The sequence below is a fragment of the Hyperolius riggenbachi genome, chromosome 7 (genome assembly GCF_040937935.1).
Source record: "Hyperolius riggenbachi isolate aHypRig1 chromosome 7, aHypRig1.pri, whole genome shotgun sequence".
Taxonomy (NCBI): Eukaryota; Metazoa; Chordata; class Amphibia; order Anura; family Hyperoliidae; genus Hyperolius; species Hyperolius riggenbachi.
The window spans coordinates 233,830,459-233,855,481 of record NC_090652.1 but is presented as its reverse complement, the minus strand read 5'-3'; the positions used below and the strand labels follow the sequence as shown (position 1 = coordinate 233,855,481).

Here is a 25,023-nt window from a genome sequence, read left to right as displayed (position 1 = left end):
AGACCCTTTATCGAAAAGCCAGGAGGCGGAGGGAGTGATCAGGCTGGAGGGGGCTGGAGGAAGCCACATGTATGTATGATTTTTTTTTTTTTCATTTTTCATCTCTGGTACACTTTAGAAAAATCAGTTAACCTGTCCTTTGAAGTAGAACCATTATCTGAGTTAGAAATGTTAAATGTAATACAAAAGAGAAAAAATTATAAAAAAAAAAAAGACCAAAACAATGTAGAAGTGTAGCATCACCCATCAAAAGTAAGTGATTGTGTGTTGTTATAAAAGTATTTTATCTGTCTCACCGGTCCATAGCAGGTGGGCACACCTCCATCCATCTTCTCACATTGACTGTCACAGCTGAGACACACAGAACCGTTGACAAACTCCCGGGGATCCCTGTGGAGAAACCACACAAACACTGTTAGTTTATCATAATTCCGCCAAATATAAAGTTACAGATATGGACAGGGAGATGTCCCTTGCCTTTGACCTTACAACTCAACAGTATACACAATAAAATAATCCAGTTTTTCAAAACTTTGCAAATGACTATGAGATGATTCTCCAACAGATTACAGTAGTTATTGGGAACCCATATTTAAATAAAAAAGTCAGATACTCACCTAAGGAGAGGGAGGTCCCATAGAGCACCCCCTCTGCTCTCCCGGTCCCCACTGTTGCACTGGTTCCCCCCTGTAGTGGTAGGGAAGGGAGGCTTCGGAAATGCTTCGGGAGCCTGAGTGCTCCCGAAGACGGGCCGCTCTACACTGCGCACACACAAGCTCCCTCTATGACGCACTCGCACGTGCGCAGTATGGAGCCGCCTGTCTTTGGGAGGACTCAGCTTCCGAAGTCCCCTCAGCGGGGGATGTGAATGGGGGAGCCAGCGCAGCACGGAGGGCACCGGGAGAGCAGAGGGAAGGCTCATTAGGACCGAGCCTTCCCTCTCCTTAGGTGAGTATCTGACTTTTTTTATTTAAATATGGGATCCCATTAGCTTTAAAGCACAAACACAGGAAGAAAAAGTTCAACTTTATGTTATGGGTGTTATGTCAAAGCAACAATCTAAGGCCTCTTTTCCATGGTAGGCTGGCGGCTGAACTGCTTTGGCTTCTTTGTTGGGCAGTTCAGCCTCCTGGCTTCCGGCCACAAAAGACATTTGGCTGCAGTTACTTCCAGACAAATGGCAGCGGTTGATACGTGGTGGCATTACCATGCAGTAAAAAAGAAGTATTGCGTCTGAGGACAGAAACTCCCATGCTCAGATGCAACTCTATGTAGAGGGGGGGGGGGGGGGGACTGTTCACTGCACCATGCCGAGTGCTAGCAAGCACCAGGCTGGTGAATGGGAGCAGGTGACAGGCAGTGAGTTCACTGCCTTCAGCTGCCCGTGGAAAAAAGGCTCTAGCCTACAGAGTCACTGAAGTTTAGTATGGATGATCAATAAGATGCAAATCATTCATGCAAGATTATTCAAATTCTATATGCAAATTTATGCAACTTGATTAATAGACTCCTGCCAAAGTGGAAAACAGATTGGTCCTATTTCAAGCTGCATACATTTGCATATAAAATTTGCATAGTCCTGTATCAGCTCAGAATGATTTGCACCTCATTGACCAACTGTACAGTTTAGTAACCCAAGTACAAAGCCCATTGTTTCTCAGCAGTCTGAACACTCTGCTGACGGCAGAAGGCCAAAACCTGGTCAGGAAGGAGACCGGGTATTCTCTGAACTACAGTCTGGTGACTTTCTTAGCACTTGGCACTTTACTGGCTATTGTGCAATATTGTATTGATGCATTTTAAAGAGAACCCGAGGTGGGATTTAATTATGTTAGTGGGGCACAGAGGCTGGTTGTGCACACTAACACTAGCCTCTGTTGCCCCATGGTGTGCCTCCAGGACCCCCCTGTGCGCCGCTATACCCCCCGCAGTGCTGGCGACACACAGAGTGTCGCCAGCACAATGTTTACCTATGCCTGTCTGTTAGCGCCGCTCCCCCGCCTCCTCCGTATTGGCGCTACCCGCCCGCGTCACTTCCCTCCAATCAGCGGGAGGGAAGGGATGTGGGTGGGTAGCGCCGATACAGAGGAGGCGGGCGAGCGGCGCTAACAGACAGCACATAGGTAAACATTGTGCTGGCGACACGCTGTGTGTCGCCAGCACTGCGGGGGGTATAGCGGCGCGCAGGGGGGTCCTGGAGGCACACCATGGGGCAACAGAGGCTGGTTTTAGTGTGCACAACCAGCCTCTGTGCCCCACTAACATAATTAAATCCCACCTCAGGTTCTCTTTAAAGCAAAAGGGTCCAGAGCGCATGGACCCACAATGTAAGTTTGTGTTTTATTTTAATGATTTTGAGTTCTTGCAATAATGTGTACCCCCTTGTGTTTGAACTTAGCCCTGACTCCTGCATATATGTTTTTTTTGGTGATGGTCACTGTCTCCAATATTGAGCACAGGGTGTTTGCAGGCTTCACAGTGGGCGACAGAGTACAACAGAGAGCACTGAGGGTTATTGTTTATCTTTGACAGTGTGAACACTGCTGTGTTCTACAAACCTATAATGTGTTTCAAGCATGATCACTGACTGTCCTTTGCACGCCTGTAGAGGTGAACTTACAGTCATAATTTTACCTCACTACTCTTTCCAACTAATTCACACTCTTCATCATTCAAGGATCACTGCAACAGCACCTTTTATAATGTGTATGTTTCTTTTTTTCTTTTTTTTGAAAACTGTATTTGTAACAGAATTTGTTATACCGTATATACTCGCAAGCAAGCCGACCCGCATGTAAGCCGACCCCCCCACTTTTACCCCCAAAAACAGGAAAAAATGATTGACCCTCATGTAAGCCGGGGGTAGGAAACGCTGGCCGCGTGATCCCCCCAGTATGTCCCAGTATAGCTAGTATAGTGCCCAGTATAGGTAGGTAGTGCTCAGTATAGCTAGTAAAATGCCCCAGTATAGCTAGTATAGTGCTCAGTATAGCTAGTATAGTGCTCAGTATAGCTAGTATAGTGCTCAGTATAGCTAGTATAGTGCTCATTATAGCTAGTATAGTGCTCAGTATAGCTAGTATAGTGCTCATTATAGCTAGTGAAGTGCCCCAGTTTAGCTAGTATAGTGCTCAGTATAGGTAGGTAGTGCTCAGTATAGCTAGTAAAATGCCCCAGTATAGCTAGTATAGTGCTCAGTATAGCTAGTATAGTGCTCAGTATAGTGCTCAGTATAGCTAGTATAGTGCTCAGTATAGCTAGTATAGTGCTCAGTATAGCTAGTGAAGTGCCCCAGTTTAGCTAGTATAGTGCTCAGTATAGTGCCCCATTATAGCTAGTATAGTGCCCCCAGTATAGCTAGTATAGTGCCCCCAGTATAGCTAGTATAGTGCCCCCAGTATAGCTAGTATAGTGCCCCATTATAGCTAGTATAGTGCCCCCAGTATAGCTAGTATAGTGCTCAGTATAGTGCCCCATTATAGCTAGTATAGTGCCCCCAGTATAGCTAGTATAGTGCCCCATTATAGCTAGTATAGTGCCCCATTATAGCTAGTATAGTGCCCCATTATAGCTTGTATAGTGCCCCAGTATAGCTTGTATAGTGCCCCATATAGCTAGCATAGTGCCCCATATAGCTAGCATAGTGCCCCAGTATGGGTGGGTGGGTGGGTAGGTGCTGTCCCTCCCCGCTCCCTCCGCGGCCGCCGCTGCTATTACCTTAGGCGGCGCCGCTTCCTCTATCCCCATCCTCCTCCGGTAACTCATTCACAGCAGCGCGCCTCTCGCTGCTGTGATGACGAGGAAACCATAGAGAGCGGCTTCCTGTAGCGGCGATGCCGTTACTATGGGAACCGCTCTCTATGGTTTCCTGCGTCATCACAGCAGCGGGGGGCGCGCTGCTGTGAATGAGTTACCGGAGGAGGACGGGGATAGAGGAAGCGGCGCCGCCTAAGGTAATAGCAGCGGTGGCCGCGGGGGGAGCGGGGAGGGACAGCACCTATCCACCCAAATGACTCGCAAGCAAGCCGACCCCCCAACTTTTGGCCCACTTTTGGGGGGTCAAAAATTCGGCTTGCTTGCGAGTATATACGGTAACTTAACAGCTTACAGTACTTAAATTAAAAAAAAAAAATGAGGGCAAGATATTACTTTTACGTTCAATTATTTTCTGTGTTATTATGGAACAAACTTACTTCCAAGATAAAATGTATTTTGTAAGAACTGAATACAAAATGAAGGGGGGTGGCTACATACCAATATACAGATATATACAGATTATACGGATTGAAGAAGAGCTTCTAAAGCTAAAAACCAGGATAGCTCATGTAAAAATGGTTATCCTGAATAATGTAATATGTTTTGCTATGAGTCATTAGGGGTCCTCTTTAAAGAGACACTGAATGAAAAAAAAATTATAATATAATGAATTGGTTGTGTAGTACGGATAATTACTAGAACATTAGTAGCAAAGATTTTTATTTTCAGTTATATACTTTACAACATCAGTTATTTTTTTACAACATCACATTATTCTCTAATATTTGCAGTTTACACACTACTCAGCATTCTAAATGATTTTACAGAGCAGACTAGTGAACTTTTGAACTGTCCTCAGCAGAAAAGAAATCAATACAGTGACAGACACTTGAGATAACAAGCTCTCTGCGACTTTTAAAGTCATGGAGCTCAATGGCTCTTTTGCATAGATAACAACTGGAGTTTCATAACTCTTCCTGTACTGGAAACAATGTTAGACCTATGTCTCTGCTCCTAATGTTTTATTTCTTAGCTGTACTACACATACAAATCATTATATCATAATTTTTTTTCGCTTCAGTGTTTCTTCAACCATTTCCTGCCAAACGCTCACTCCCACTTGCACTGTAGATGGACAAATAGGATGTTCATAAACGTCCGTATTTTAGGAAGTGTTTAGGTCATGTCACAGGTGGTCACTTACAGGCTTGTGGGGATGAGCACACAATGCAATAATTTTACCACATCTCCCCTCCACAGATACTTTTATACATGGAAGTGTTTTAAATTGTGAGACCAGGTTCACACTTTGCATGCCAATTGTGAATATGTGAAAACAGGCACGTGTTCATCTTAATACACAAGCATGTGTACAAGTGTATTTAAAATTTTACAAATTTTAGCAATGGTGGTCCTTTAAAGGATGCCCGAAGTGACATGTGACATGATGAGATAGACATGGGTATGTACAGTGCCTAGCACAAAAATAACTATGCTGTGTTCCTTTTTTCTTTCTCTGCCTGAAAGAGTTAAATATCAGGTATGTAAGTGGCTGACTCAGTCCTGACTCAGACAGTAAGTGACTGCATTGTGACTCTCACTGATGAGAAATTCCCCTTTTTGCCTCTTTCTTGCTCTCAGAAGCCATTTTCTGCTAGGAAAGTGTTTTATAGTTGGAATTTCTTATCAGTGAGAGTCACAATGCAGTCACTTAAAAAAAAAGGAACACAGCATAGTTATTTGTGTGCTAGGCACTGTACATAACCATGTCTATCTCATCATGTCACATGTCACTTCGGGTATCCTTTAAGCTCAATAATGTACGTTTATTGCATTAACATTCACATCTACATTAAAACATTTACCCACACATGAGTATAAGGAAACTAAAACTTTAATGTAGTGGAGGTGTTTTTTTTTCAGCATTAAACTAAAGATTGTGTGCTTCAACTGAGGTTGAAAATCGGCATACTTATTTAGCTTGTGAATTGGGGGTTTAAGATTACTTTTTATTTCTAGAGTAACAGATTGCATTCTCATTTCTGGTATATGAACTCTACTCTAGGAACAATTGAAGGTAGAGAGGCGCCCTGGTTGAAATAAAAGCATCTAAAAACAGTTTAAAATCGAGGAAATAATATGAGGTGGCTTACCTCAATAACGAAAACCTTGTATATGACAAAAGATTTTTATTTAGCACAGGCAATGCGTTTCGCGGGTCCAAGCCCGCTTCATCAGGCCAATAAAAGTGCCAAATGAACAAGTCGATATGGCAAAGGTAAGCCACCTCATATTATTTCCTCGATTTTAAGCTGTTTTTAGATGCTTTTATTTCAACCAGGGCGCCTCTTTACCTTCAATTGTGCATTGCTATACCCCCAAACAATCTGTGTTTGAGGGGTGGTGACAGACCACCTTTGGGTGCCCCACAGTGGACACCTGTCCCTACTTTTTCAAGGAGAGCGACCACATCCAGGTCCCGGCTGGGACTACCCCGAGTGGAGTCGGGTTTATGGTCTCCACCTGCTTTCTACGGTTGGTTGCCCTTGCAACCTCCTTTTGTGAGTAGTAATTTATTGAAATTCCTTTTTTCAATTGCATACTAATATACTACACTATTGGGCTCCCGTATTTGTCTCCTATATTTTTTTCCCTGCAAGGTGCTGAGACACCCCCACTACACTATCTACTCTAGGAAGAAAAGTTATTGAGATGTAGTAACTGGGTAAAGCCATAATGAATTGGCTATTGTGTATTTTTTTTAGCTCAAACAACCAGTTTTCTGTATTTACTTGACTCTCTTAAAGGGTTGTTATATTAGATGATTGTTTGGGAGTACAATTGAAAGTTACATGCAGAAGTGCAATATTCAGTCTCTACCTGTAGGTGGTGTTTAGCACCGTTACGTGACTGTCGAGCCTTGACCTTCATGTTAAACCTCAGAAATACAAGGACTTCTGACATACACATAATATAGTTGCTACCTTTTTGAAATTTCAGCTATTAGTCGCAATGCATAAATTATCCTATATGTGCTGTAACTACATCCCAAACTCCTGAGTTATCAGATCAGTACCTGGGCTCTTATTGTGAAGCCACTGCTTGAAATACAGACGATATCAATGTTCTGCCAGGAGGAAATTTTACGTGGGGTACATCTGCATCACAATGAGTAAAGTACAGAGGAGGAGAGATAGGAATGGAAAACCAATACTGGAGGCAATGAGCAGATTCAGTAGGGACAACATGGGAAATGAGATAAGATGACAAGGATGATGGCGAAGAGAGAAGGGAGGAGAGCAGAGGAAGTGCCTGCGATTTGCTGTAATTAAAATAAATGATCTCTCAGGAACGGAGATTTCATTATCCTGAAAGACTGTTTATTATTATAGTGTGGGAGGAACAAGAAGAAATTAATGGTGTTTTCTTAAAGTTCACTGCACTACATACATGGGAGGAGAATTAACAATGAATTATAAAAGCGTATTAATAAAGTTTAAGCTAACTCTAGGCTAACAGGGAAAGACACAAGCAGAAAAGTGATTCAGTGAATTGTAGACAAGCAGCACAGGCAGTTCATTCTCACCCGTATTACAGTAGCACAGCTTGAGCATAGGACCACCCACTTTAAGTTTGCAGATTGGAAGTGGAAGTAGGACAACCCACTGATAATGTCCTCATTTTAACATCACTTCCTGGAGTTCAAGGTCAACTAATCCCAGAAGTGGACAAGGCAAAACCGTCATCAGGATGGAAAGTGACTATAAGCAGTGTATAAAAGCAAAGTACTGGTCAGAATTCCTTCTTTTCATGGGATAAATGTGCCAAGGGCTGTGTGGTAGGACCTGAAGTTCACCTTACTCTATCTTCTCTTTGAATTTAACTGCTGGTCAAGTGTGACAAAAAAGAAGGATGAAGAACAATAAATGCTTGACTACATTTCCCAGAATCCCAGTAGAAATAATGGGTCAATTTTTAGACATCATTTGTTGTGCTAACAGGAAATAACAGGCCCTAGAAGTCTAAGGCCTGTATGGAAAGCTGCACTCGTGCCTAAGCAGAACTACGCAAGTGTTATAATTTCAAAAGTTCTTTTCAAAAGGTAATAATTACAATTCACATCAAAAAGGCACCAAAATAACATAAAGAATTGAAATATATTATTTGGAATACCCAATCTATGTTAATTATCCGGGTTTCAGTATCAGAAACACTTCATATATGTACATATTGCTGTATATTGGTATCTAACCCCATCCTTCTGGTGATGTTTAGCCTAGGCTATAATGTCACAAATCCGTATCCACTCAGTGCACTATAGGCGACCAGGAGTTGTTTCTGTTCACTTCGGAACACACAACAAAACATTCTGCAGTGATACCACCTTGCCAGCAGTAAAGATGTTGCCACATGTAATACATATAAGAATGTAAATCAAGTAATATTGTAAAAATAAGCAATATTAAGTTCCTCTATAAACTTCCCAGGGTGGTGGGACTGTGCAATGCCCTACTGGCTCACAGGGCTGGCCCTCCCTGTCACACGGTGAGATATTCTGTACGTTTTATAAAGCTGGTATAAAAACAGAATCAGGTATTTATACTGGCTTAATCATTCTCTATGGAATACCTAACTGCATCAAAGGGAGTTGTATTGCATCTTCTTGCAGTTCAGTTTCAGATGCCAAACTCCATCAAAGAGATTAATAGCTCACAGCTTTCATAAATGTAGCTTCTTATGTGACTCCAGGAATAATAATATAACTAGTAGGATTAGTATGCCAGCACTATTTGTTTTTGAAAGCGAAACAGCACTCTTTTATTTCCATCATTAAGATTATGTGCAGCATAGCAGGTCTACTAACAGGTAGACGTCTCCATGCCTAACTTCTTTTAGGCCTCACAGGCCAAGTAGCCTTTTTTGAGTCTCTTAATGGTACTTTAAAAACATTTCAGTTATAATGAAGTCAGGTAAAATAAGCAAAGCAGGCAATTTGGGCGCCACCTTAGACCCTAATAAATAGCAGGTGCTGGGACACTTCAGTGGCAATATTGCAATAGGCGCCTACCGCGGCACCTGAAAAATTACATTTTTTCTTCTTGCTGCCATCGTTGGGGGTGTTGGGGTGGACACGATTGGTGGTGGGTGGGTTAAGGTTAGGTGCGTGGGGGGCGGTTAGGAATCAGGTAGGAAGTTTGTCGGGGGAGGTCAGGGTTAGGCGTCAGGTTAGAGGTTTGTGCGGGGCGGGAGGTTTAGGGTTAGGCGTCAAGTAGGGAGTTCGTGGAAGGGGGTTTAGGGTTAGGCATCAGATATGAAGTTTGTGTGAGTTTTCGGGTGGGTTTAGGGTTAGGTGTCAGGAAGTTTGTGCAGGGGACGTTAGGGGCAGGGGTCGGGATCTGTGTGAGAGTAGGGTTAGGTTTAGCCATAATAACATTTTTCAATATATACAAAATAAGCAGCCTGTCTGAAAATATTCCATATGGATTTGTGTTCAAATTTGAGGTTCCTGAGCTCTGCACCTACCTGGCCTAAGTTTATGTCCCAGTCCCACTGAAAACGATACGCCTATTTTTAAAAGTGCGTTATTCAAATACATAATGTAGTGTTGAACTAGTCTTGCAAATTTCCCCAAGTGTGTCAGTGCTGCTCATTATGGGGTGGAGTATCGTGTACATGCAAGAAGGGTGCCAGGGGAATTTGAGCGCTGGAAATAGGCTCTAATAGAATATCAGTAAAATTACCAATAATCTACTATTGGTAATTTTGGTAGTAAAGTAATAGTACATTTTACCAATATTTTACTAACATGAAACCTAACCCTAGAGCTCCCCCTCTACCGATGCCTAATCCTAACTGGTTATGATGTGTGTCTAGGATGTCTGAATCACAGGGATTGCTAGACAGAAAGGTAAAGGTGTTAACTAATAAAAACTCTAGCATTTAAAAAAAAGTGCTGTACCATCTCAAGGACCCTTTTCCTTGCAAAGCAGTCCTATTTCACCTCACTTATCCTTTCAGAGTCCCATAATCCTAAACAACTTTTTAACACTTTTCCCTACTCCGTTCCCCACCTTCTCTTCCTTTATCCCTGCTCTAACCAATTTTTTCAGCCTCTCCATATTAATTGGCATTTTCCTTTCCTAATTTAAACAATTAATCATAACACCACTAATCAAAAAACCTTCTTTGGACCCTGCAGCCCTCTCTAATTCTTGGCCAGTCTCACATCTTCATCTTACTTTCAAACTGCCGGAATGATACATCTATTCAAAACTGTCTGACTCTCTCTACTAACTCCTTGTTAGACATCTTCCAGTCTGGCTTCCAATATCACCATTCCACTGAAACAGTCCTTACCAGAGTTCCAAACGACCTCCTCATTGCAAAATCCAAAGGCTAATTTTCTATACTAATATTCCTTGAACTTTCCTCTGCCTTTCACACTCTCAATCACTCTCTGCTTCTCCAGACACTCTCATCACTGTCAAGGGCCTAGCACATTCTTGGATTAGCTCCAGGTAGTCTTGATGCTCTTTCACTGTCTCCTATTCCAACACTAACTCCTCTCAACCCTCCTTATCTGTTGGTGTACCACAAAGCTCTGTTCTAGGACTCCTTGTCTTTTTCATTTAAACTTATGGCCTAGGACAATTAATACGCCCTTTTGGTTTTCAGTTTGGTTTACTGATGACACTCAAATCTAACTCAGCTCTTGACTGCTCTACAAAGTATCTGGAGTCCCTGACTGTCTCTTATTTCTACATTCATGTCCCCCCGTTAACTCAAACTTAACATGAACAAAACACTTCTCTCCGCTTCCCCACCTATAGTTACAATTAATGTAGAAAATACCCCATTAAGCTCATCTCAACCTCAACTCCTAAAGCTCGGGGTAACTCAGGAATCTGAGCTCTCATTTCAAGCACACATTTACACATTAACAATTTCTTGCTACTCACATCTAAAAAATATTTCCAGAATTCGTCTCTTCCTTATACAGGAGGCTACTAAAATTATTCTACATGCTCTAATCATGTCTCTTCTTGGTTACTGTAATACCCGTCTCTGTGGCCTACCAAAAAAACAGACTGGCACCTCTTAGTTTCTACTGAACTCTGCTGCTCATCTCCCCCACCTCTCCTCCCCCTCCCCTGATACTGCCACTCTCTGCAAATCCCTCCATTGGCTACCAATCACCTAGAGTACTTTGTTCAGCGGTGGGCTGAAATTTCGCATATAAATTCGCAATTACACATCGTAATCATAATGCAAACTTTCAGGGAAAATCGTTATTAATTTTGTATGTAAGAGTAATATTTCATAATTTTCGCCTCGTGTAGATCCAGCTTAAAGCTCACTGCCTCATCTACTAAATCCTTTGTCTACTCACTCAGTGTCTTGACCCTACTACCCTCTAGATCAGGGGTCTCAAACTCGCGGCCCGCGGGCCATTTGCGGCCCTCGATACAATATTTTGTTGCCCTCGCCAGCAAAAGCTTCCTTATAGTTCGCTTCAGTGCTCCCAAGTAATCTGCCGCATCCCCGCCGCTAGACGAGGGCTGCAGCGCCCCCAAATCGCCCGGGGGGCAATCCGACGGCATTTCCTGGAAGGGGCAGAGCTTTCAGCTTCAGCTCTGCCCCTCCTGACGTCAATCGCCGCACGGATCGCCGCCTCTCCCCGCCCCTCTCTGTGAAGGAAGAGTGAGAGGGGTGGGCAGAGGCAGCGATGCGCCGCGATTGTGAAATTCCTTATGCGGCCCAGCCTCATCCTGACTTTGCCTCCTGCGGCCCCCCAAGTAAATTGAGTTTGAGACCCCTGCTCTAGATTGTAAGCTCGCAAGGGCAGTGACCCCCCCCTTTTTGTTTCCTGTTTCTGTTCAATGTATCAAATGAACATCTTTCATTATTGGTGATGTTATTCAAACTACACATCATTTGTATGTATCAGTACTTGGCTGTCTTGATTATACAGTATGGTGAACTGCTCATGTATCTATGCTAGCCATTGTTGCATGCTTTGCACATTGTACAGAGCTACAAGATATGTTGGCGTTTGATAAATAAAAATAATAATAAGAAAGTTCACTGTGTTTTTACTACTACATTAAATGTCTGCCTTCAGTTTCAAACAGAATTTTATATACACAGGTGCATAGCCCACCACAGTATTATAAATCAATAAAAAATTCAGTTATTCTCTGGAGATGCATTTCTCCTGTCCAAAATACACTGAAAGTCTCATATATATGTATATTTGCTGTTTCCTATACTTTTAAGGACAACTAAAGTATATATGATATGGAGGTTGCCACATTTATTTCCTTTTGAACAATGCACATTGCCTGGCTATTCTGCTGATCCTCTACCTCTAATACTTTTAGTCATAGACCCTGAACAAGCATGCAGATTAGGCGTTTGACTTAAAGGGATACTGTAGGGGGGTCGGGGGAAAATGAGCTGAACTTACCCGAGGCTTCTAATGATCCCCCGCAGACATCCTGTGTTGGCGCAGCCACTCCCCAATGCTCCGGCCCCGCCTCCGGTTCACTTCTGGAATTTCTGACTTCAAAGTCAGAAAACCACTGCACCTGCGTTGCCGTGTCCTCGCTCCCGCTGATGTCACCAGGAGTGTACTGCGCAGACACAGACCATACTGGGCCTGCGCTGTGCGCTCTTGATGACATCAGCGTGACCGAGGACACGGCAACGCAGGCGCAGTGGTTTTCTGACTTTAAAGTCAGAAATTCCAGAAGTGAACTGGAGGCGGGGCCGGAGCATTGGGGAGTGGCTGCGCCAACACAGGATGTCTGCGGGGGACCATTAGAAGCCCCGGGTAAGTTCAGCTCATTTTCCCCCGACCCCCCTACAGTATCCCTTTAAGCTTGACTGCATTTGCTGCATGTTTGTTTCAGGTTTGTGATTCAAACACTACTGATGCAGGAAGGCTCAGCAGGAGGCCAGGCAACTGGTATTGTCTCAAAGGAAATTAATATGGCAGTGTCCAAATCCTTCTCATTTCAGTTGTCCTTTAAAGGATACATGTGAGCAGTAAAAAAAAAAAATTCCCATGCCGCTGTTCCGCTGTCAGCCAGGGCTCCCGGTCTCCCCTCCGATAGATCACGATCTGCGGCCAAGTTGGAATCTTCTGCACAGGTGTGGGTGCTCAGTGCTTCTCTCGCCATCCAGGAACCAGGAGCGTTCTGCGCTTGCACAGTTTAGTTCTCACTGAACTGCGCAAGTGCAACGTGCTCACGGTGCCTGGAGCGTGATGACAAGAGATGCACAGCGTGCCCGCACCTGTGCATAAGATCTCGACCTAGCCGCAAGTCATAATCTACTAGAGGAGAGACTGGGAGCCCTGGCCAACAGCGGAACAGTGGTGTGAGACCTTACACACTTCTAGGGGCTGTATGAAGCCCCAGGTGAATAAAACGTTTTTTTTCTTTACTGCTCAGACGTATCCTTTAACCACTTCAGCCTTCAGTGTATTTTCACCGTATGCATCTGAGCAATTTTCACATTTCAGCATTCCTCCCATTCATTTGCCAATAACTTTATCACTAATTATCACAACAAAATAATCTATATCTTGTTTTTTCCGCCACCAACTAGGCTTTTTTTTGGGTGGTACATTTTGCTAATTATGTTTTTCTAAATGCATTTTAATGGGAATATTAAGGAAAAAATGGAAAAAACGAATTTCTCAATTTTTGGCCAGTAAGTTTTAAAATAATATATTCTACCATAATAAAATCCCACACATTTTATTTTCCCATTTGTCCCTGTTATTACACCATTTAAATTATGTCCCTATCCCAATTTATGGCGCCAATATTTTATTTGGAAATAAAGGTGTATTTTCTTTCAGTTTTGCATCCATTACTATTTACAAGCCCAAATTTGAAAAATAATAGTAATATACCCTCTTGAGTTGCATATAAATAAGTTCTGTCCCTAAGGTAACTATTTAAGTTTTTTTTTTTAATCCTATTTGTATTTTATTTTTATTATGTAGGTATTTTTGGGAGAGGGTGGGAAGTAAGGAATTAAGTTTAAATTATGTGTAGGTCTGTTTAATAAAATGAATGTATGTAAGTGTAATTTTACTATTTGGCCACAAGATGTACCACGGAAACTATTAAGTGGTTAAGTGACCAACTGTGACATATTCAAATTCATTGGAAGCCAAATTTGCACACAATTAATGTGAAGCAATGGTAGTTCAATAACAGGCGCGGAGCTAGGGGGGTCGGGGTAGGTCAAGTGCCCCCGGGCGCCGGGTCCCTAAGGGCGCCCAGCTGAGCTGATTTTTTTTTTTTTCTGCGGAGGGGAGCAGCGCAGAGAAGAGAAGAGGGAGAGCTATGCGGACGGTGGAGAAGGGGGCCATCTCCCCCCCTTCTCTCACCTTAGGGCTCTCCCTCCCTCCATCGCTGTCCCCTCCATTATTGTCCGGGTGCGGGCGCAGCGGGCGGGACTCACCTCCGTCTCGCTCCAGCGCCGGCCGGAAGTTCGGATCCCGCAGCCGCTGCTCTGGTCTGGACTAGACCAGAGTAGCGGCAGATCCATCCGCGCTGCGACGAGACGGAGGTAAGTTCCGCCCGCCGCTGCCAGCAGCACCCGGACATTAATGGAGGGGACAGCGATGGAGGGAGGGAGAGCAGCTCTTCTCTGCGCTGCTCCCCTCCTGCTGGGGAGGCAGGGAGGGGGACACCTGGCTACCTACTCTGGGCATATATACCCCTGGCTACATCTACTGGGCATATATACCCCTGGCTACATCTACTGGGCATATATACCCCCTGGCTACATCTACTGGGCATATATACCCCTGGCTACATCTACTGGGCACATATACCCCTGGCTACATCTACTGGGCACATATACCCCTGGCTACATCTACTGGGCATATATACCCCTGGCTACATCTACTGGGCATATATACCCCTGGCTACATCTACTGGGCATATATACCCCTGGCTACATATACTGGGCATATATACCCCCTGGCTACATCTACTGGGCATATATACCCCTGGCTACATCTACTGGGCATATATACCCCTGGCTACATCTACTGGGCATATATACCCCTGGCTACATCTACTGGGCATATATACCCCTGGCTACATCTACTGGGCATATATACCCCTGGCTACATCTACTGGGCATATATACCCCTGGCTACATCTACTGGGCATATATACCCCTGGCTACATCTACTGGGCATATATACCCCTGGCTACATCTACTGGGCATATATACCCCCTGGCTACATCTACTGGGCATATATACCCCTGGCTACATCTACTGGGCATATATACCCCTGGCTACATCTACTGGGCATATATACCCCTGGCTACATCTACTGGGCATATATACCCCCTGGCTACATATACTGGGCATATATACCCCCTGGCTACATATACTGGGCATATATACCCCTGGCTACATATACTGGGCATATATACCCCCTGGCTACATATACTGGGCATATATACCCCCTGGCTACATCTACTGGGCATATATACCCCTGGCTACATCTACTGGGCATATATACCCCTGGCTACATCTACTGGGCATATATACCCCTGGCTACATCTACTGGGCATATATACCCCTGGCTACATCTACTGGGCATATATACCCCTGGCTACATCTACTGGGCATATATACCCCTGGCTACATCTACTGGGCATATATACCCCTGGCTACATCTACTGGGCAGATATACCCCTGGCTACATCTACTGGGCATATATACCCCCTGGCTACATCTACTGGGCATATATACCCCTGGCTACATCTACTGGGCATATATACCCCTGGCTACATCTACTGGGCATATATACCCCTGGCTACATCTACTGGGCATATATACCCCTGGCTACATCTACTGGGCATATATACCCCCTGGCTACATATACTGGGCATATATACCCCCTGGCTACATATACTGGGCATATATACCCCTGGCTACATATACTGGGCATATATACCCCCTGGCTACATATACTGGGCATATATACCCCCTGGCTACATCTACTGGGCATATATACCCCTGGCTACATCTACTGGGCATATATACCCCTGGCTACATCTACTGGGCATATATACCCCCTGGCTACATCTACTGGGCATATATACCCCCTGGCTACATATACTGGGCATATATACCCCCTGGCTACATATACTGGGCATATATACCCCCTGGCTACATATACTGGGCATATATACCCCCTGGCTACATGGACTGGGCATATATACCCCCTGGCTACATATACTGGGCATATATACCCCTGGCTACATATACTGGGCATATATACCCCCTGGCTACATGGACTGGGCATATATACCCCCTGGCTACATGGACTGGGCATATATACCCCCTGGCTACATATACTGGGCATATATACCCCTGGCTACCTACTCTGGGCATATATACCCCTGGCTACATATACTGGGCATATATACCCCTGGCTACATATACTGGGCATATATACCCCCTGGCTACATGGACTGGGCATATATACCCCCTGGCTACATATACTGGGCATATATACCCCTGGCTACATATACTGGGCATATATACCCCCTGGCTACATGGACTGGGCATATATACCCCCTGGCTACATATACTGGGCATATATACCCCTGGCTACATATACTGGGCATATATACCCCCTGGCTACATATACTGGGCATATATACCCCCTGGCTACATATACTGGGCATATATACCCCTGGCTACATATACTGGGCATATATACCCCCTGGCTACATGGACTGGGCATATATACCCCCTGGCTACATATACTGGGCATATATACCCCTGGCTACCTACTCTGGGCATATATACCCCTGGCTACATATACTGGGCATATATACCCCCTGGCTACATATACTGGGCATATATACCCCCTGGCTACATAAACTGGGCATATATACCCCCTGGCTACATATACTGGGCATATATACCCCCTGGCTACATATACTGGGCATATATACCCCCTGGCTACATGGACTGGGCATATATACCCCTGGCTACATATACTGGGCACATATACGCCTGACTATATATACTGGACACATATTATTCTCCTGGCTACATATGCTGGGCATATATACCCCTGGCTACATATACTGGGCACATATACCTCTGGCTACATATACTGGGCACACATATCCCTGCCTACATATACTGGGCACATATACCCCTGGCTACCTGTTCTGTGGACATCTCTACCCCTGGCTACCTGTTCTGGGGACATCTATACCGCTGGCCACCTATTCTGGGGACATCTATACCGCTGGCCACCTATTCTGGAGACATCTATACTGCTGGCCACCTATTCTGGGGACCAGGGGTGCCTTTAGTCATTTTGTCACTCCAAGCGAGAAAACCTGTGGCGCCCCCCCCCCCCCCAAGCCCCTCCCCCCAGGAAAATAATCATAATGCAGCATCGTTTCACCAGAAAATAATCATAATGCGGCAGTGTTTCATCAGAAAATAATAGTAATTATCGTAATTCAGAATCATAATTCACCAGAAAATAATCGTAATGTGGCAGTGTTTCACCAGAAAATACACTTATTGCAGCAGCAGTTCACCGGAAAATATTCGTAAGGTGGCAGCGTTTCACCAGAAAATACACTTATTGCAGCAGCATTTCACCAGAAATTAATCATAGGGCAGCAGCGTTTCACCTGAAAATAATCGTAATGCAGAAGCGTTTAACCAGAAAATACACGTAATCCGAGCTGAGGGAAAGAGTAGAGAGGGAGAGGCAGCATAAGATGTAAGAGGGGGGTAGAGGAACAGAGAGGGGGAGGGATAGACAGCATAAGATGGAAGAGGGTGCAGAGAAACAGAGGGGAGAGGGAGAGACAGCATAAGATGGAAGAGAGAGGAACAGAGAGGGGTAGAGACAGCATAAGATGGAAGAGGGGGCAGAGGAACAGAGAGGGGAGAGGGAGAGACAGCACAGCACTAAAGCACAGGTTTACAGCTTTACCAGCCTACAGCCTAACCAGCTTTCAAAGAAAACTCTAGAATCAAAAGAGCAGGGCACATTCTAGCAGTTATAACAGTACTGGGAGTCTGCACACAGGACAGGAAGTGTTCTTAGCAGCCTGCCTGCATACCTTCTCTTCTGCCTGTGCATGCAGCTTATCATCTGGAGCAGAAACTTCCCTTCTCCCGGGCTGTGTTGCTGTCTTGTGCGGGGGCGGGGCTCCAACACGGACACATCACATTCTTCTCTCTGTGACTGCATCTGTCCCCTGGCTGTCTCGCTCCAGTGTCTGTGTGCAGCCAGTGACACAGGTGGAGGGTCAGACTGTCAGGGGCATAAGCTGGCTGGCCGCTGGCTCCTGGTTTGACTGGCGTGGGGCGGAGTTAAAGGCTGGGCCACACGAGGTAAACACTTTACCTGTGTGGCTACTGAGAAGAAGGGGCACGGCTTTAAAGAAGGAGCCCGGCAGAGAAGAGCAGTATTAGTTGCTCTATTGGCTGGGGAGAAGTGGAGGTGGAGGCATTGCTGAGCACATGGTAGCGTGCCGAGCACCGGGGACTGAGTCGGGAGGTAATATAATATTAAAAAAAAACATGGTCACGGTAGCAGAGGTGGGGGAATGCGCCTCACCACCTCATGGCGCCTCACCACCTCATGGCGCCCCAGGCAACCGCCTATACTTGCCTGGTGGGTGAGACGCCCCTGCTGGGGACAACTATAGACCTGGGGCTACCTATTTTTGGGTAACCACGTCAGATTGAGTGTATTTTGGAGAAATGCTGCCAGGTGAGAGGTGTCTACCATACTAAGGGGGCATTCTACCTACTTATGTGAAATGCTGTCTATTTATGTGACTCATGACTGCTGAATTTGTCTTGTTGGGGGCCTCATGGTTACTGAATTTGTCTTGTTGGGGGCCTCATGATTTGTTGGGGGCCTCAAGATCGCTGAATTTGTCTTGTTGGGGGCCTCATGATTGCTGAATTTGTCTTGTTGGGGGCCTCATGATTGCTAAATTTGTCTTGTTGGGGGCCTCATGATTGCGGAGTTGGTTATGTTGGGGGTCTCATGATTGCTGAATTTGTCTTGATGGGGGGGGCTCATGATTGCTGAATTTGTCTTGGAACATGCTGGAAGGTACATACTGAGGGAGGGTGGGTGAGCGTGAGCCTGCTAACCTCCATATAAATTTGGCTCCACCCATAACCACGCCCACATTTATTATGTGACCACGCCCCTTTTTGGCGCGCTTTGGGGGGCGCATTAATAGTCTTTGTCCCCGGGCGCTGAAAACCCTAGCTACGCCTCTGTTCAATAAGTACCACTTACACAAAATATGCCCATTTATACAAGAGCCCTGGTTTTGTTTTAGTGCAAGCTACATCCACACCCTGGGCTGCATTATCAAAACTGGGGTAAAAATGGAACTATTCACTTAATGCAGCCAATCAGGCTCCCCCTTTCCAAGGAGACAAAAGACAACTAGCTGGCTGCTATAAATATCAGTCTTGTTCTAGTTTTCTTTGATCCAGTTCTTATGAATCACCCACACCAAAACCTATTTCTACTCATTTTCCAGTCCACGTGTTGCATTGTTAATAATAATAATGTCCCTGAACCGTAGACATTTTCTTTTAACCTAACTAAGGGGTACATCTGTTTATTGTGTGTTTTAAGCAAAAGGAAACAGGCAAGGTTGTGATTATGTAGCACATTTGCATTAATGCAAAATGAAAAGCTGTGTATTTTGACAGGAAATGAATGGCTGTGTGTAAGGCACGCCATCCTATAATATGTAAAACCATTAGTAACCGTATGTATTACAATCTGCATACCAGTTGGAACACACCTAGCATCACTAACAATCTACTAGGCACTAGGGAGAAGGGATATCACTAAATACAAATTAATGAGTTTCTATCTAACTATTGAGTTTCTATTTTTAATATGGATGGGTAACTGAATATCCAGCATGTTTATGTCTGAATATGGTCTAATTTTGTTAAAGGAATTCTGTAGGGCAGGAGTATGGAAGCCGCCATCTTTACTACCTGTTGCTAGCTGTCACACTGCTCTTTTAGCTTCAGTATAGTTTCTGTGTGTTACTGGAGACTGTGGAAGTAAAACTCCTTAGCTGCATACACTACATGCAGCAATTTACAAGGAAGTAAGCAATGGCATCCTCTATATTCCTTCAACTCATATGTCCAACTGGCCATGGAGGTGTGTGTGTGTGGGAGGGGGGGGAGGGTTGATGCACTTTACTGGACATTTGATTTATTATTACTACCTGGCAATTAGTCCTATCTGCAAGCCAGCGTTCCTCCTAGCACAGCCTCATGCCTACTGCTAATGAGAATGAGACTTCTTTGGGTATTTCCTGCAGTGGTGGGGTTTCTGGTAATGGTTTCTGGCGATATCCAATAACTCTCATAATTGAGCAATAAGATAAACACAAGGGACACAGCTAATGAGATCAGCGATCCCTTAGGAGAGACCTCACCCAGTTGTTGGTTAAATACATGGGGAGTTGTTGTAATCTTTTATCTTTTCCTGACCTTGATGGAAGACTTCATGATTCTTCTTCAGGACTCCTATGGTGATGTACCAAAAAATTCCCATCTTAACTCAGTATAAAATTTCTTGTCTTGTCCTAAACATTTATACTAGCATGTATGCAGTTTTACTCGGCATCCCCCATATAGAAAAGCTCCAATTGTAAAAGACTGTCTAAATGTTTACATCTTTATATTCACTGGTACCTAAATGTTTCAGCTAAGATAATGTCCTGTTTGGATCCTTGTCAGTTACTAGCTTTGGACTTCTACATCCCTGCAGGGGCCTGGTTTTTCACAGTGTCCCATAGGAGAGGGTGTGGGACTCTCACCGCTCACTCCCTTCCTTAGCTACTGATTGGAGGGAAGGCGAGCTCCTACAGCCATGGACCACTTCCCAGTATGTCAAATGGTAAAGAAGTGTAGTTATGGCAATATGATGCAGGGACAAGGCAATTAGCAAGTGACATGGAGGACCTTACATGCAGCTCAATGGGTGGTAGTGGGGTAGAAGTCAAGATAGCTCTGTTCTGAGCTAAAGAAGCTTGGATGGCTTTAGATTCATGGCTGTCAAAAGGCTCAAGGTTGAAGACTCTCAGAGGGGAGAATAAGGGTGTTTTCAAGGATGAAGGATTAGGTTACCTGGGGAGGACGTTTCTATTGCAGCAATGTTATAGTCCGCTTCCTGCGCCCAGGTCATTCGGGGTTCCCGTGATTGCTGGACCCCAAATTACTTCTCCCTACGAGTTGCTACAGCTCGGACGGGGAATAGTTTTTACTGCCGCCGTGAGTTTGGAAACATTTTGTCTCTGAAAATATTGTTGCAGGCCACTATGAAGATCCAAGTGGTTAATTTTTTTGGAGGGATGGAGAAATATAATGTACACTGGAGGGGAAATAATTATGTGTAGCAGCAATCTAGATCTGAAAGAAGATGGTTTTTTTCTCGACACATTACAGCCTAAAGAAGTAAGTATAGAAATTGCTGTTTATTGCTTTATGTATTGTTCTTAGCCTCGAATTTCACTTTTCAGCCACTAGATGGCTCGCTACTAAGTTTTGTAAATACATTTTCTATGGATTTTTTTTTCCGAGTTTTAAATGGTCGTTTGCAGACATATCTTGTATTTTTCTGTTCAATATAAAAAGTGCCTTTTTGACAGGTGAAAACAATGTTATTTTAAAGAACACCTGAACTGAGAAGGATATGAAGGATGTCATTTTTATTTAATTTGATCAATACAGTTGCCTGGTTGTCCTAATCCTCTGCCTCTCTAATACTTTTATCTATACACCCTTAACAAGCATGCAGATCAGATGTTTCTGACTTCATGCGGACTTGTCTTCATAGTGGCTAAGGAATTCACTACTTGCATGTTTAGGGAGATCGGCCTGTCAAATAAGCTGTTATCAGCAAGTGTGAATCAGGGCTGTGAGCTGTACCAGGGCTTTGTGATCCATTTTCATATACTGAAGCTTAACCCTTTATGTCAGGGGTCTCAAACTCACGGCCCGAGGGCCATTTGTGGCCCTCGATGCAATATTTTATGGCCCTCGCCGGCAAAAGCTTCCTTATAGTTCGCTTCAGTGCTCCCAAGTAATCCGCCGCATCCCCGCCACTAAACGAGGGCTGCAGAGCCCCCAAATCGCCCGGGGGGCAATCCGCCGGCATTTCCTGGAAGGGGCAGAGCTTTCAGCTTCAGCTCTGCCCCTCCTGGCGTCAATTGTGGGGCAGCACGGTGGCATAGTGGTTAGCTCTCTCGCCTTGCAGCGAGTCCCTGGTTCGAATCCCGGCCAGGGCACTATCTGCAAAGAGTTTGTATGTTCTCTCCGTGTCTGCGTGAGTTTCCTCCGGGCACTCCGGTTTCCTCCCACATTCCAAAAACATACAGATAAGTTAATTGGCTCCCCCTAAAATTGGCCCTAGACTACAGTACTTACACTACATAATATAGACATATGGCAATGGTAGGGATTAGATTGTGAGCTCCTTTGAGGGACAGTTAGTGACAATATATATATATATATATATATATATATATATATATATATATATATATATATACACTGTACAGCGCTGCATAATATGTCGGCGCTAGATAAATACTAAATAATAATAATAATTGCCGCACGGCTCGCCGCCTCTCCCCACCCATCTCTGTGAAGGAAGAGTGAGAGAGGGGCGGGCAGAGGTGGCGATGCGCCGCAATTGTGAAATTCCTTATGCGGCCCGGCCTCATCCTGACTTTGCCTCCTGCGGCCCCCAGGTAAATTGAGTTTGAGACCCCTGCTTTATGTGCTCCCAGGAATGTGTAGGAAGTTAACACCCCAGGGTTTTTTTTTTTAGGATTTCCATTAAATTTTAATAAGAATTTTCCCCCTAAAGGTTATCATGCAGTAACTTATCTTTAAAAGCAGAGAGGAAGTTCTGATTTCTGTTTCACTTTAAGTTTGACTGGGTCAGTTGCATGCTTTTTTTAAGTGTGTGATCCATATACTATTCAAGCCTGAGAGATCAGCAGGACTGCCAGGCAACTGGTATTGTTTAAAAGGAATAAAAAATATGGTAGCCTCCATATCCCTCTCAGTTCAGGTGTCCTTTAAATCATTTCATTTCATGTTCAGCTTTTGTTAATTAGTATCCAAAGAAAATGAGCCACAATACTATCTTGGGCAGAGCCATTTTAGTTTTAACCTGCACTGTGCTCTAAGCAAGACACGACACAGAACAATTTATATTGTGCTTTTCTTCTGGTGGACTCAAAGGGCATCAGGGCTGCATTTAGGGCGCACTCCATGGGCAACCAGGATTATTAGGGAGCTTTGTCCAAAGACTACTTACTGTTTTACATACTGACTAGAGTCAGGATTCGAGCCCTGGTCAAAGGCTTAAAGTGTATGCGAGATGGTACAGGGGCCCTTATTTATACTTACCTGTGGCTTCCTCCAGCCCCATGAGCACTGTGGCTCCCTCGCCATGCTCCTTGGCCCCACCATTCTGGCGCTACGACTCCTGGTAATATAGTCAGTCGCTGCCAGTCATGTGCTTCTGCACATGCACAGCTCGGCCGCGCACAACCCCGTCATGCTCCTGTCCCCTGGAGTGTTTTGCGCCTGTGCAGTAGTATTGCACAGGTGTAGAATGCTCCAGGGGATGTGAGTGTGACAAGGAGTGCACGCTAGGCTGAGCTGCATGCGCAGATGACCTTGACTGCCCGGATTAACAGGAGTAAGGGGCGGCAGAACGGAGGGGACGAGGAGGTCAGCAAGGGAGGCTACAGTTCTCATGGTGCTGAAGGAAGCCCCGAGTAAGTATAAATAAGGGCTAGTGAACCATAAGAGATTTATCGTAAAGTATAAAGTTTTGAGGGTTGAGTTGTATTCTACTGTATTTTCGAAAAGTGTCCATTTTCAATGACTGGAATTGTTAAAGTTTTTTAATATGAATTAGCTGGCAAGTCTTTTTCATATTTTATGTGGTGAACATGTGGTGGTTATACATCTGCCAATTTTGTGGCTGATCAACTATCCAATTCAATACTTATTATTATATTGGGTGAAAACTGGGGCTGCAATAAGCAAGTCTGATCAATGAATTTACCTATTTCAGGCCAAAATCTGTTGGATGTAATGATCGGACATGTTGGGAAATCTCTCAGTCAATCTTGGTCAAATGGTTACGAGGTGGTAACAGCGTGGGATATCGCAACAGATGAATACAACAGAACCACTGGCTGCTGTCCCCTCAAATGTTTTATGTGCCCCTGGTGCAGTTCACTAAAATATCTCACCTGTCCGCTGCCACCGCAAGTCCACCTGCTCTTCTTCTGCATATTCGGGTCCCATGTGGCTTTCGCACACAGCACTGTCGCGCATGTGACGTCACACACGTCACATGCTATACAAGGCAGCCACATAGGATGTAAATGTGGAAGAAAAGCAGGTAGACCCACAGTGGAAGCAGACAGGTGAGATATTTTAATGCCTGGCACATATAACATTTGGGAGGGGGGGGGGGGCAGGTCGAGTCCTGAAAGACTTCATGTTGAATATGATCGGGAATCAGTCTGCAGTGTATGTGCAGCCAACAGATCTATCTCTGATCAGATTCAATCTGAGAGAGAACTGTCTCTTGGTTGATCTGCCCATACATAGCATAGCTGATGCATGAGCACCATCAGATGGCTTCTAGCAATTGCAAAAGACTTTCAGAAACAAGCAGGTAAGCAGAAGTTCAAGATGAGAGTCCAAAAGAAGACCAAAATGGGGGACCCAGAGAGGAATCCTAAAAACGTCTATCAACATTAGAAAGAAAAAAACAAATACAAACCCAACATTTTTTTATTGACTCATTTATGCCTGGTACACACAATGCATTTTTCTTATCAGATCAACAAGACATTTCCCATCATTCGATTTATTTCGGCAACAGGGATGGTGTGCGTCTGACGTTCAGACTACATGTGCTGCGCAGCAGTGCATTGCACTATTGCATTGCTGCATTCATTTTTCAGAAAAACGCAATGCTGACCAATTCATTGTAGTGAATGAGATCAACATTGCAATGCACAGCAGCGCAGATGGCAAATCACACGGTCGCAGGGCCATCTGCACTTGCAAGTGTGATTGAGTCCTAAGGGAACTGCCACAAAGACCCCACCCCATACTCTGCACCTGGGATTCAGGTGCTTATCTAATTGC

At 44.5% G+C, this 25,023-nt stretch overlaps 1 protein-coding gene across 5 annotated transcripts in view; it reads right to left on the bottom strand.

Moving 5' to 3' along the window:
• ERBB4 (erb-b2 receptor tyrosine kinase 4) overlaps positions 1-25,023 on the bottom strand; it is a 1,342,090-nt gene that overhangs the window by 346,962 nt on the left and 970,105 nt on the right. For all 5 annotated transcript variants that reach the window (XM_068245390.1, XM_068245391.1, XM_068245392.1 and 2 more), the window contains one exon: positions 297-390. In XM_068245390.1, the coding sequence (XP_068101491.1) occupies positions 297-390 (94 nt within the window). The remainder of the gene's footprint in view (positions 1-296; positions 391-25,023) is intronic.